The sequence below is a fragment of the Pieris napi genome, chromosome 8 (genome assembly GCF_905475465.1).
Source record: "Pieris napi chromosome 8, ilPieNapi1.2, whole genome shotgun sequence".
Classification (NCBI taxonomy): domain Eukaryota; kingdom Metazoa; phylum Arthropoda; class Insecta; order Lepidoptera; family Pieridae; genus Pieris; species Pieris napi.
Window position 1 is genome coordinate 9724801 of NC_062241.1, and position 13747 is coordinate 9738547.

At 32.0% G+C, this 13747-nt stretch overlaps 3 protein-coding genes across 3 annotated transcripts; 2 read left to right on the forward strand and 1 right to left on the reverse strand.

The window, feature by feature from the left end:
• The first annotated feature begins 446 nt into the window (after positions 1-446).
• On the forward strand, positions 447-1974 carry LOC125051909 (dnaJ homolog subfamily C member 17). The gene is made up of 3 exons (XM_047652534.1): positions 447-695; positions 777-1383; positions 1768-1974. Exons 1-3 carry the CDS (start codon positions 621-623, stop codon positions 1956-1958), a joined length of 873 nt encoding a protein of 290 aa, XP_047508490.1. The 5' UTR covers positions 447-620; the 3' UTR covers positions 1959-1974.
• On the reverse strand, positions 1967-4379 carry LOC125051906 (CWF19-like protein 2 homolog). The gene is made up of 5 exons (XM_047652531.1): positions 4129-4379; positions 3230-4048; positions 2659-3042; positions 2238-2576; positions 1967-2114 (listed from the first exon to the last, which is right to left on the reverse strand). Exons 1-5 carry the CDS (start codon positions 4192-4194, stop codon positions 1977-1979), a joined length of 1746 nt encoding a protein of 581 aa, XP_047508487.1. The 5' UTR covers positions 4195-4379; the 3' UTR covers positions 1967-1976.
• A 1013-nt stretch (positions 4380-5392) lies between these two features.
• LOC125051907 (serine/threonine-protein kinase PAK mbt) lies at positions 5393-12230 on the forward strand. The gene is made up of 9 exons (XM_047652532.1): positions 5393-5732; positions 5835-5999; positions 6242-6812; positions 7655-7740; positions 8059-8250; positions 9375-9551; positions 10482-10604; positions 11158-11322; positions 12016-12230. The coding sequence occupies exons 2-9, from the start codon at positions 5859-5861 to the stop codon at positions 12211-12213; spliced, it is 1653 nt and encodes a 550-aa protein (XP_047508488.1). The 5' UTR covers positions 5393-5732; positions 5835-5858; the 3' UTR covers positions 12214-12230.
• The last annotated feature ends 1517 nt before the right edge of the window (positions 12231-13747 follow it).

Genomic DNA, 13747 nt, shown 5'->3' on the forward strand with positions numbered 1-13747 from the left:
AATTTTTTTGTTAATATAAATTATAAAAGCTAGCAACAAACGAAATACTTTGAGTTTATTAATTATTTAAGCGTTAATAATGACAAATTCAATTTACACATTGTAAAAGACGAAATAAGAAAGCCTTTTATTATATAACTGGTTAGTCAAAATCCAAAGTAAAGGTTTTACTTTTATTATGGCAATAGTTTTAACTTTATGCCAGTTTCAAGAAAAAAGTAAAGGTTAAAACGGCTGTTTTGGATTTTCAGTTCAAGAAACTCTTAACTATTTCATTTTAGTTGGGTTTTCTCGATGATTAAAAGCGTCACAGAGTACCTTTGAACTTTTGATTAATGCTTTAAATTCTCTGTAGACAACGACCGACACCCGTCGGGCGGTATCTATTCTGTGGTCTGACTTCATTTATTTCTACGATACTATTCTGTGCTTATCTATTATTATTTATTATACCTTACTTAATACTATTAGCAGACCATAATATTAAAAAAACTTTATACTTGCTTTATTTATTCGATGCATACATATTACTTATTTTGTTGCACTTTAATTTTTTAATACATTATTACGAATAAGTTACAAGGTTTTAAAAAAGTTACATTTTATTAAAAAAACTAACAATGAATAAGAAAAACATTGAGGATCTTGATTTATATTCAATACTCGATGTCAAAATAACAGCTACTGAAGCAGAAGTAAAAACGAATTTCAAAACAGTTAATAATTCTGATAATATTTTTGATTCAGTATCTAATAACTTTTCTATATTGTTTCAGATCAAAAAGGCTTACAGAAAAAAGGCACTTGTATGTCACCCTGACAAAAATCCAGATGATCCTAAAGCTGCAGAAACTTTTCATGAACTGTCTCGAGCTTTAGAAATACTTATAGACAAATCAGCTAGAGATGCTTATGACAAAGTACTTAGAGCAAAAGAAGCAGCAAAGTTACGACATCAAGAGTTAGATTCTAAGAGACAAAAACTTAAGGAGGATTTGGAACGACGAGAAAGGGAGGCACATTCAAGCAATAAAGTTAATTTGACTGATGAACAGAAATTAGCAGCGGAAATAGAACGTTTACAGCGTGAAGGTAGCAAACTCTTACTAGAAGAACAAAAACGAGTAAAAGAAGAAATACAAAGAACATTGGGTCGTCTTAATGAACCAGGATGGGATTCAAGTTTAAACAGGATAAAGATCAAGTGGAATGTAGATAAAAATGATTCAAATAATGGTGGATATAATGAGTCAAACTTGAGAAGATTTTTAAAAAAATATGGAGAAATTGTAGCTCTCATAATTTCACCTAAAAAAAGAGGTAGTGCCTTGATTGAGTTTGCAACAAAAGAAGCCTCGGAAATGGCAGTGGAGTTTGAAAAGGGTATAACAAGATTAATTATTAAATTTCATACAGGCTTAATCACAAAGCTCTTTGATCCATGTTATCTTTATGCACAAAATATTTTTGGATGGTAAACAAGTGGGATAATCTTATTTGATCTAATAATTATCTATTTTAAATGCCAACAACATTCTCCAAAAGACTATAATTGTCACCCACTACTGTGAGTAGCAGTTTGACATCAGGTGTACCTACTGCTTCTTAGCTCCCTTTAAAAAATATAGAAAAATTGTAGCTTTGATTCCTCAGTAGTAGTAAACATATAATTGCGTTGTCAATTAACTTAATTATTTTTACTTTTTTATTTATTGCCTAACATTTGAATGCTAGTAAATATTTAAAGAAAAATTTTGGTTTTTGTAGGTTTGCCAGACAACCCTCTCACATTAAAATGGTTAAATGAGAGACCTATAATATCAATAAAAAAAGATGCCAAAGGTCCATCACTTGTATCAGATCGAGATTATGAGTCAATTGTTTTAACTAAAATGCGACAAGCTGCAGAACGACAAAAATTAATAGAAGAGATGCTAAAAGAAGAGCATGAAAAATAAAATGATGATTACTTTATTTTAATTTTTATTGCTTCTCTCAAATGGTTTCCATTCATTTACAAATTCCATTACCTTTTTCCTTTGTAACTCTCCATATTCTCTTTGAGGATTTTTCCATACTGTGTGATCCAAATCTAACATTCCAGCAATGATTTCCTAAAAAAAAAAATATTTTCATTGGTGTAAGCTAAAACTTAGTATTCCTAAAAATGGAATTAAAACAAAAATAGGTTACATTAGCCAGTAAGAAATGTTTCATACAGCAAAAATGTTACCAACCTCAGCAAAAGTTTTTGGAAACATTGACTGATCCTCAATAACGTGAGCAAACCCTGGATCTACACCAAAATCAATCCAAAAGTAGGGCAAGCCTTTAGGTATGCCCTTTCTAATGTTTTTGCCTTTGAGGTCAACTACTTTCTTATTCATGGACCATTCGGCTTCACATTCAAGTAATGCCTTTTTGAAGTATATTGACGCCATGTCACCTACATCCCGAGGCAATGGCACACAATTTATGACAACATGAGGATATCTGTGCAGTTTCATAGCTGTTTCATAGAACACAACATCTTTATTCTGCGAGTTGAAATATTGTGTAATTAATTTCCTGTAAACCTATAAAACAATCAACCTTTAAATAGTGTTGAATACAATTATAAAAAGAAAAAATACAATGCAAAAAAGTAGAAAGGATTACCATGATTTCTTCCCAGACATCTTCATCAAGAGCTGTAACACAGGTATAATGTTGGATAGTTGATATAATACAGTGTCCTTTGACAAGTGATTTTCTGGCTGGAACTGCCATGTATACTTTATTACCACAACTTACAACAAGGTGTTTAATCATATTCTTTGAATCAAAGCAATGCTCACATCCATCTAAAGACTTTTCTAACTTTACACTCTGGTTTATGGCCTTTTGCCTTTCTCTTTCACTGTCTTTGGCATCATTTCTATTCTTTGATATTTCATCCACAAATATATCTTCTAAATCATCATTTGGATTTTTACTTTTACTTGATATTTTGGCTAATTCTGCATCTGCATCATAGTTTGTACCATACTTTTCTTGTTGGAACTGTGAATATAATATTAGTTTAAATTATATATTAGTTTTAGACATTATAAAACAAATTTCTATAGTCGGTGAACAGTATATATGATTATAAACATCTTTTTAAGTTGCCTCATAATTACATGAATAATATTTTATCTATGAAATAAAACGATTAAATTACAAATATCCCATTATGAAGAATACATACCATTTCTGAGAGATTATATTTATCATCATTACCAAAATATTTGCATCGACCACCAACATCATATGTTTCTGCTTTACGTTTACCACCCTTGCTCCGGGAGTCTCCATCATAGTGATTTTTTATTAATGGACGGCTGCTTCCACTAGCACTAGTAGAAATTAACATTATACCATCATCTTCATTAGTAATTACTGGATTATTTTTACGGTATTCCCTAGCTGCTTCTAATTTGTCCTTTAATTTGCAAACTAGTTGAAGGTCACCCATTATTTCTGCTTTGACAATTTTTGCACCTAGTTTATTCATTTTCTCGTCGCTCAAGAATGCAGTGTTACTTTCTTCTATGTGTTCACTTTTTTGTAAATTGGTTTCTTGTTTTTGTTCAGAAGATTCACTTTTCAACTCCACTTCTTTATCTTTACGCCAGTTATGAGACCGTTTATAATCCCTTAAATCTAAATCTTTACTGGCTATGTTAGTTTTCCGATGACAATTCAAGTCCCTGGTTTTGTTTTTTTTAGAAAGATAACTATCCTCATCATCAGAAGGTTTCACAAAAGGTTTTGCTTTACGAAATTGGTCAGGAGTTTGAGGGAGCCCACTGCCTCCATCTTTCCAATATGGATTGAGTTCTCTACCGCTTGTACTAGGATTGTATGAATCTATATGAGCTTTTGGTTTTTCCAATTTAGGTTTGATATCGTCCTTTGTATATGTTTTTATCAAACCACTCATCGACATCCATTCGTCATGACCAGAGTCTTTGTTTTGTGGCATCTCTACCCATTTATCTGACGTTGAAGAGTTTCCATCAGAATCCTGAAAAGAAGCAATTTATATTTAGTGATTTATCTTCCTGAATTACAGTAACTTTACTTAAAAACATTTTAATTACTAACATCTGATTTAAGTTTTCCTTTTGACCGTTTATTTTTCTTGTGTTTTTTATGCCTTTTTTCTTTCATTCTCTCCTTTGTATTGAAAATCACACTGCACTCTTTAAATTAATATTTTATTACAGGATAATGAAAGTAAACAAATAAGTAATAAGTATTAATCCTTCGATTAAACCAAACTAAAACAGTATTAAATCATTTATTAGGAAAAATACGTTTGTTTGTTCACGTTTTATTATTATTCAGTTCAGTGTCAACTGTCAAGTGTAATGCAAAATATGTGCGTTTTCCAATTACAGCACTAGAGCGCATTTTGCGGCATAATGCTCAACGTTGAGTGTTCCAACTACAGCAACGCTTCGCACAATTGAGCACTCTCAAAACGAATGCTCTCGCGTGCTTCTCGCAAACAATACCAACACAGTGACAGAAAATTGACCAGTATTTTTCTTTAAGTTCGCATTTATCGAAATTTTCGTTAGTAAATATTATTTATTGTTGAAAAATTTGTAAGGCTTTCGTTTCGTCGTAGATTTTGAAAATATGTAATTAAAGTTATTTCAAACTGCTAAAAAAAATAAATATTGGTATGGATGAAGGTATAAATAGTTACTTTTTTTTATATTCCACATTTAAAATATGAATACAATTTTATTTTAAAATTCTGATCTGTAAACAAATTTACTTTACAGGATTATACTTTAGAAAAAATTGCAATGGTTTTGAAAAAGTATATAATTTTTTTAGAAATCATTAAAAAATATTACTCAAAACGTAAATGATGTAAACTTCTTACATGAAACTAAATATTTTACTGTTAATTTAGCTTGTTAAAACCTTATATTCTTTAAAGGTTTTCTCTTATTTCAGTAAAAAAATGTTAATGAAATAATTTGATTATTAAATTAAGCGTAAAAAGTTTTCAACCAATTATTATTGTTTACCACATTATTTATACATTAATGAGGTTGCTAACTCTATTCAGACCATTTTTTTGTCAACACTGACTTAGCGCACTCTGCTGATGCATTTGAAAACTAATTCACGTTCCAATTAAGCTTCAGCATTATGCGGCATTGTGCGGCACTGAGTCGCAAAATGCTCTGTAATTGGAAAACGCACTATATTCTCAACAACAAGCTGTCCAAAAACGTAAATAATAATATAAACGTCTACAAAATCTTCTTATATTTATATTCACAATTCATTTCTGACAAAAACATATAATTTAAATACAATTTTAGCTAAAACCGTAGGCTAAAACCAAAGGAAAATTTTGCCCAGAGAGGAGAGTGGCAAACTCTATTACTAGTATACTCAATACTGAAGTAATCTGTGGAATGGAATAAAAATTAAAAAAATACTTGATGAAAGTTGTAACTTGGGTGTTGGTGAAAACTTAAAATTGAAAACTTGATACACAGGATTTCGTTTACTTAATGTGCAGTTTTAAAGAAAATTTAAATTTCAAACTCTTTCACTGGGAACTTTTTAAAAAAGTAGAATAGAATATTAAGTGTGTTGCTATGTGGATTGTGAATAACACAAGTTTATAATAGGGCTTGGCTGAAGCGAATTTAGAGGAACTGAAAATATACTACTAATAGGTACGTGAATGTAGCAACAGTTTAATTATTTATTAAATTCCACTTGTAATCGTGAATTCTTTTATATAAAATGTTAATCCAATAATGATTTTCCTATCACAGAACCACCTTATTTGAAAGTCCACTATGTTTTCAAAGAAAAAGAAGAAGCCTCTTATTTCACCACCAAGTAATTTTGAACACAGAGTGCACACTGGTTTTGATAGAAGAGAAAACAAGTTTGTTGGTTTGCCATTGCAATGGGCTTCACTAGTTGGAAATAACCAGGTATGTATTGATCAAGGTTTTAGTGATCTTGGTGATATATAAAATCAGTACATCTTTACAGCCTATATGCATGTATGTAGTAGGGCAATAATTATGCTTTGTTTATGTTGTACATTTTAACCTAGTGACATCATTTGCTCCAGTTTTTACAAAGTGGGTTAAACTAGTATAAAAATGGCTTCATCTATCTAGTAAGTAATAGTTATATAAGTGGCAGTTATGTAAAATATATGAATTTACAGATATTAAAATCTTCAAATCGACCATTACCTTTAGTTGATCCTTCAGAAATCACACCAACAGAGATTTTAGACCTAAAAACTGTTGTAAGAGGTGATCACCGGACATCATCAGTTGCAGCCATTTCAAGACCAACTTCCACAAACCCAATAACACAACCTGTACAGAATGGTGTTATATTACCAAAAATGTCTAATGTTGCTCGGTCAAACTCTTTGAGGAGTTCAAGTCCACCAAGAATAAGAAGAGACCTGAGGGGTCAGGCAAATATTCCACCATCAGTACCTGAAGAGTCACCTTCTGTACAACAAGCACCACAGTACCCAAGTTTAAGGCGTGAACAGAGCAATTATACACTTAATCAGCCAGTTCGAGAATCACCTGATGAATGGTCTCAACATGCTCATGAAACAGCTATAAGATCTATGAATGACGTTAATGAAAATCCACAATCAAATATTACGTATCAAAACATACAAAATGCCAATGTTCCATACCAACACAGCCACCCACCTCCTCAGCCTACTTTGCATCAACCACAAATTGGAATGAATGGAAACAATATAAATATAGGTTTGTTTTTATTATATGTATTTACATTTTTGATTCGTAAAAGTAGTTATTGCTTCTGGTCATATATGTGTAACAAGTTAATAATATGCATTCCCAGAATTTTTGGCCAGATCGTTTAATTGTCAGTGCACTTTATTGACTCCCATAACTCTATACATTAGTAAAAAATTAATATTTTAATTAGTAATAAATATTTAAACAAGACTTCAATAATTTTTCTAAGATAAAACCGTTATAGTGTTTTTGCCTTATAAGTATGTCGCAATTTAATATTATCATCATGATTGAGGCCTTAGTACATGTATTGAATATGTAATGGCAATCAGTGAAGTATGAACTCTTTTAACTTACCAATAAAGTGTTAATTTATTTTAAATAACTTATACTAAAATGCATATACTGTTTTTCTAATAGCTATACAAAGGAAAAAACAACTTGTGTCCTTTTTCACTGCCTTTTTGGCTTAGTGGCAAAGCTTAGCACATTGCATAAAATATGCTGTATAGCATTGACTTCTAGCATTACTAGGACATGGTCACATCCATCCATCCACATATGTATATGTGGATTACTAATAAGCATAGGTTAACAGATATAGTTTAGAATCCCTAATTTCAGATTATTTGATTCTTATTTCCTTTTATGTAATGTAAGCATTTAAATTGTAACAATGGGCTATTAGACATTCGATTGATCTAAGACTGACTATTAAAATATTATACACTTTATTTGTCATACTGTCCAGCATAGATATCTTACAGAAAAAGTTGAATATTAATCTAACCGTAATTGTTATGCTGCATTTTAGTGTAAATATTTAGTCGTCGTTCCGTTAATTATAGGTGATGCATATGGCGTACGAATCCAACATCCGGGTGCCCCAGCTCTCTCTGCCTCTAAACACGAGCTACGCTTGACACATGAACAGGTCAGTAAAAATCCATTTTAACATAGCATATCTTTTCTTTATATTTTTAAGGTAAACTGTGATGTATGATGTATTACGACACAGACGAAGAAAGAGAGCTAGACAAACAAATATTACACATTTAATTATTTTTATATATAATCAAATGTTGTTCTGATTACATTTAGCGTGGTGGGGGAAAGTCGCGCATCAACTTTCGGTTTAAAAAAAAATACACTTCTGCACACGCAAAGACGCGTCAACTGATATTGAAATTAATTAAGTTTCCGTAACTCGTGATTAGATGTGATTCAGTCAGGATTAACAACAAATTTTCAGTTCCGCGCTGCTCTCAGACTCGTAGTAAGCGAGGGTGATCCTCGGGAGACGCTAACTGGCTTCAGCAAGATTGGGAAGGGAAGTACGGGGGTGGTTTGCGTAGCCACAGACACGAGGACTCGGCGACGAGTAGCCGTCAAGATGATGAACCTACGCAATCAGCAGAGGAGGGAATTGCTGTTTAATGAAGTGGTAAATATCATCATTTATAGACAATCATTGTTAATTGCTATTAATATATAAATGTAAATGTTTTAATGCACTTATGTGTTAGTTAAATATAATGTTATGTTTACAATTATGCTTACACAACAATGGTACAGTTTCTACTAATATTTATAGTTTTTTTGGAGTATGTATTTGCGTGTTGTTCCCACAAGAATGTAAGTGCGTGCTCCTATTTCACCATGCCTACTGCTGATAGAGGACATATCTTTGCTTTTAAATATTTTTTAATTAACTATTCATTTCTTAAGATGTCATGTCGAACATGATGTAATGGTTGCAGCTCCTTACAAACTTTAAAAAGAGGGGCGGAGAGTTTATTGCCAGTTCTTCTCTTCCGTTCTACGCCCTTGATTTGAGAACTGGCAGTAAATGTAAAATTAGAATTTTTATTTAATTATACCTATATTTTATTGATAACATTAAATATATATTTCTTTTTGACGTTCATAAGTGTGAACACTTACCTAAATGAATAAATGATGTTGATTTGACTTGCAGGACGACTTGAACTTCTATAAACAGTATTGCCATGCATGCAAATTCTTAAGCAGCAAGCCATACCAATTTAATTTTTTATTATTGCATTAACGTTGTATTGTAGGCACTCAATGTAAAATTAGAAGCATTAATATGTATTTCTTCACTGACAAGTCATAAGTGTACAATGTGTTACCCATATGATTAAATGATTTTTTGAATTTGAATTTTGAACATAAAGCAATGATGTGTGCTTAATTTATAAAATAACTAGTAGACTCGGCCAAGCGTTGCTGTGGCTAAGGTTTTTGTTACAGATGTTAAATAGTATCTTATGTGAAACGTTGGTACTTGCAACACAGCGCGGCGCCATCTGTTAGAATTGTGATTTGTGACTGTCAAATAATAACAGACAAATAATTAGCAATAAATTAAAATTGCGACTATAATTTGAGATTTAAACTATCCTATCTCTCAAGTTGGATCGAACTGCACATGGTGTGCAAATTTGATTCATATCGGTTCGGTAGTTTAGGAGTCCATTGAGGACAAACATTGTGACACGAGATTTATATATATTAAGATAATTAAACCAATTCAAAACAATTTAGGTAATAATGCGAGACTATCCACACCCAAACATCGTAGAAATGTACGCATCGTACCTTGTCGGGAATGAATTGTGGGTCGTCATGGAATATATGGCGGGTGCTTCGCTCACACAAATTGTGACGCGCGCGCGCATGGACCCAGAACAAATAGCCACAGTGTGCAAGCAGTGCTTAAAGGTGAGATTATAATTCAATTTCTTTAAAAACCTATGAATTGCAACAACTAATGGGTAATCTATAGTCATCTTTCACCAAATTATACTGTTTTAAAGCAAAGTCATCCTATGGCATACACAAAAGTCTACTTATTCAATTTTAAAGAGGGTTTTCTGGGATTCCAACGTCTGACCAGAAGCTTAGTACCATTAGTTTGACAAACAACATGCGTCTGTGTCTAATCATGGTAGAGGTAGCGTTCTAGTATTACGTCACGCAATTTTTGGAGATTATTGACACCCCCTCCCATGTAACGCACCGTAACATATTTCTGTACCCAAGTATAATGAAACGTTTCGTGACCACCTAGTGACACTTTAAACCTAAAAGTTACCATTATGTGGTGTAAAGTACTGGAAAATCGAACATAATATTAACAATATCGCGTAAATCAATCCCCAGAATTACGCGTTATTGCAATTATTATATAATTCAAGTAATATATAATACTTGAACGCTCCCAGAGCCACTAATGAACACGGGTCTTAAAAAAATTAGATTCACCTTATCAATAATCGGGGAAAAGTGAAATGATTACGTCGAATTAGGAACATTTTTCACTATTAGTTAGATAAAACATTATCTAGATATATTTAGCATGGGTTAAGTTTCTTGGTTAAATTTCAATTTCATATACAAAAAAAAATATTTTAGTTAAAATTTTTTTGGGTTAATTATTAATTTAAGAGAAAGTCCTTTTTTGTTTTGCTTTTTTATATATTAGGAGGCAAACGGGCAGGAGGCTCATTTGATGGTAAGTGATACCGCCGTCCATGGACACTCACATTGCCAGTATGCTCGCAAGTGCGTTGCCGGCCTTTCAAGAATTGGTTCGCTCGACTATATATAGGACCTGGCTTATATTATAAATTAATATTTAATTATTTTCAGGCGTTGGCGTTTTTACATGGACAAGGTGTTATTCACCGAGACATCAAATCTGACTCGATTTTGATGACTGCTGATGGACGCGTCAAACTTTCTGACTTCGGATTTTGTGCTCAGGTTTCACAGGTAACTATAAAAATATATTTAATTATAATATTTATAACTTGAGACCGTAAATACAACATTTTTAAAACGTGAAATATGCTAAATGGATGGATGATATGTGTACTGAATGATGCATTTTTAAAATCCAAATTCATAAAATATTTAAAAGCATTTGTAAATGATATAATAGTAAAGTCTGAAGTGCTTGTAGTATAGAAAAGTGGCATGAGTCTGACCATGCAAAGTTCACATAAAGTCTTCACCAGTAGGGTTTCTTTATAAAACCAATGCGATTTCGATTTAATAAGATTTAATCTTAGTAACGCGTTTGTCGATTTCTAGGCTCGTTTGGATTTATCACAACTTTTATACTTAGAAAGTTGTATTTAAAAATTTAATTGTATATTTTCCCACTTTCCTGAATTACATACAAATTTAACATAAGTCAGAGAAATGTTTAACAACAAACTTTTATATAATTTCAATTTCTTATCTTTTCCCTACAGACGTTATTTATGTATGTGTGTGTATAACCCGAAACAATTCACCAACAAACCATATGATTATTTTTCAGGAGCTACCAAAGCGTAAATCCCTAGTGGGGACCCCATACTGGATGTCCCCAGAAGTTGTATCTCGATTGCCTTATGGCCCAGAGGTGGATGTGTGGTCATTGGGCATTATGGTCATTGAAATGATTGATGGGGAACCCCCATTCTTTAATGAACCACCGTTGCAGGTATTTTCATATCATCCGAATAGTTTATATAAAAATTACAGTATTTTTTTAGTAGTATAATTTCTTTGCTTTGTAATATTTTTATTATTGTAAAAATGATAATCTAATTTTTACGATCAATCTTAGACTATTTGTAAAATTGAATATAACAAACCTGGTCATGATATTTTTTATTTGATAACAAAATGAAACAAAGTAAAGTATAAGGGAGTTCAATTATTACGTAACGAATTTTTTCCTTTTGTAAAACGCAACGATGCGGGGCGGGGATTGAATTACGCGTTATTGTTAATATTATTTTCGACTTTCCAGTACTTTACACCACATAATGGTAACTTTTAGATATAAAGAGACACTGGGTGGTCTAGAAACGTTTTACTATTGGGTACAGAAAAACGTTACGGCGCGTTACATGGGGGGGGGATTTATCAATAATCTCCAAAAATTGCGTGACGTAATACTTGAACGCTCCCTACGCTCCGACGCTCGTCGGCGTTTTGGTGGTGCATGAACATAAGCCAATTTATATTGTACCCATATTAATAAATGGCCCATCATCAATTACAACAGCGTAAAAGTAATTAAATTTTATGCAATTTCTAGTCATGCCGAGTGTGGTTAGCCTGGCACTTGAAAAATTCACAAACAGGTGTTTTTTTGTATGTTAATATGTTCGTTCGTCCACATTCACAGGCCATGCGTCGAATCCGGGACATGCCTCCCCCCAGGCCCCGTGGAGCGTCTCGCTGCCCTCCAGACCTGACTTCGTTCCTGGAGTGCGCCTTAGTTCGGGATCCAGCTCAACGGCATACGGCTGCGAGGCTACTCCACCATCCCTTGCTACGACGCGCTGGTCCACCTGCTTTGTTAGTACCTTTGATGCCACAATGATAACATCATTTTAACACAAATTACAATAAATGGGAACTTTAATGTATTATTAATTATATTTCGATGTTGCAAGTAGCTTTTATCCTTATTCATAAAAAAATTACTCTTTCTGTCGAATCGTGGTAACCCTTTCATGAAAAGGATGAGTTACTTTTGTTAAAATGATGTAATTAGATTATTAATTTTTTTTTATAAATAAGGAAAAATCATTTTCTTGCAACATTGAAATTGTATTGCATGACTTCTGGTAAATAAAATGTGGAACAAAAATATGTGGACGAGAATGGTACTTACATATTTTATTGCAACTGGTTATTAAGATTAAAAAAGTATTGGCTATAAGTACATTCATGACCAGTATTGCCATTTAAAAAAAGAATACAAATCTAATTAAAAACAATTTGAATAAAGAACAATGTAATCTGTTTCACAAGTAAACATGTTTTATGTGAAGAATTTGGATTTGCTATCGCAAACAATTGTTAATGACGAGCCCAATATAGTGACTTAAATCAATTGCCGTTAGAAAGCAGATGTCATTGAACGAAAGGTCAATAACCCTAAGCAGCTGTACCAATTGGCCGACTTCGTTCAATAAGAATACAGTTTTGTTATTGCTTAACACAGAGTTATTTTAAAAATGTATATTTCGTGGCTGTAAAGTTGATAATTTTTCACGAAACTATTTAAATCGACCCGAAGAAACGACGCTTTTAAGCGATATCCAAAATATGACAAAGTGTGCCTTAGATTAGTGCGAAAACTGAATGGATGTGTGACTGAACATTATAATTAAAATGTGCCTTGACTTGGAAAAAGCTGTGGTTAACCATCAGTTCTGCTAATATTGTTAGGAGCCTTTTAATATTATCGTTATTGAAGCAAAAATAGGATTATTATGTCAATATTAAAACCACAAGTAAATTCTTATATTATAACGTTAGGTTTTTGTTTATTTTACTTATTTAAATAAACATGTCTATATATTATCTGCCTTATATATAATTAATTGTAGTCTTTTGTCTCTTTCGGTCAAAATAGGTTTATAAAATGTTGAAATGAGACAGAATATTTGGCAGTTAAATAAGTTGAGATTTTTAAAAATTGATTTGATATTTTTCTTCTTGAAAATAACTTTAGTATTGACCGAGGCTCTTGAAAATATTACACTGAAATATGAGAGAAACTTACAGTAATTAGTTATCGCAATTTCACAATTATTTTGAAGTTATATGGATATTTATGATAAAGCTTCCGGACTAATTTATATTTAAGCTATTCTTTGAGAAAGATAACTCCAGTGATTTCATTCCACTTATTCATTCCTATGAAACGTATATATTATATTTTATATCTTCTTATTATATTGATTGATAATATTTTTGCCATGAGGCTAGATTTTTAAATTCAATATATGTATACAAATTTGTTTTAATCGGAAAAATATATATTAAATCATCCATTAAATGTTGGCTATTTTAAGCGCGTAATTGTACAAAGTGGCGGGTTTTTTTTTTACAAAATGGTAGAGTTG

Excerpts from the sequence above, each read along its gene's own strand:
- LOC125051909 (XM_047652534.1), top strand. The coding sequence starts at position 621 with ATGAATAAGAAAAACATTGAGGATCTTGATTTATATTCAATACTCGAT. Across the intron at positions 696-776 it reads TAACAGCTACTGAAGCAGAA|ATCAAAAAGGCTTACAGAAA; the intron begins GTAAAAACGAAT and ends ATATTGTTTCAG. Across the intron at positions 1,384-1,767 it reads GGCAGTGGAGTTTGAAAAGG|GTTTGCCAGACAACCCTCTC; the intron begins GTATAACAAGAT and ends TGGTTTTTGTAG.
- LOC125051906 (XM_047652531.1), bottom strand. The coding sequence starts at position 4,194 with ATGAAAGAAAAAAGGCATAAAAAACACAAGAAAAATAAACGGTCAAAA. Across the intron at positions 3,043-3,229 it reads AATATAATCTCTCAGAAATG|TTCCAACAAGAAAAGTATGG; the intron begins GTATGTATTCTT and ends TTATATTCACAG. Across the intron at positions 2,115-2,237 it reads TTCCAAAAACTTTTGCTGAG|GAAATCATTGCTGGAATGTT; the intron begins GTTGGTAACATT and ends TTTTTTTTTTAG.
- LOC125051907 (XM_047652532.1), top strand. The coding sequence starts at position 5,859 with ATGTTTTCAAAGAAAAAGAAGAAGCCTCTTATTTCACCACCAAGTAAT. Across the intron at positions 10,605-11,157 it reads TTTGTGCTCAGGTTTCACAG|GAGCTACCAAAGCGTAAATC; the intron begins GTAACTATAAAA and ends ATTATTTTTCAG. Across the intron at positions 11,323-12,015 it reads TTAATGAACCACCGTTGCAG|GCCATGCGTCGAATCCGGGA; the intron begins GTATTTTCATAT and ends CCACATTCACAG.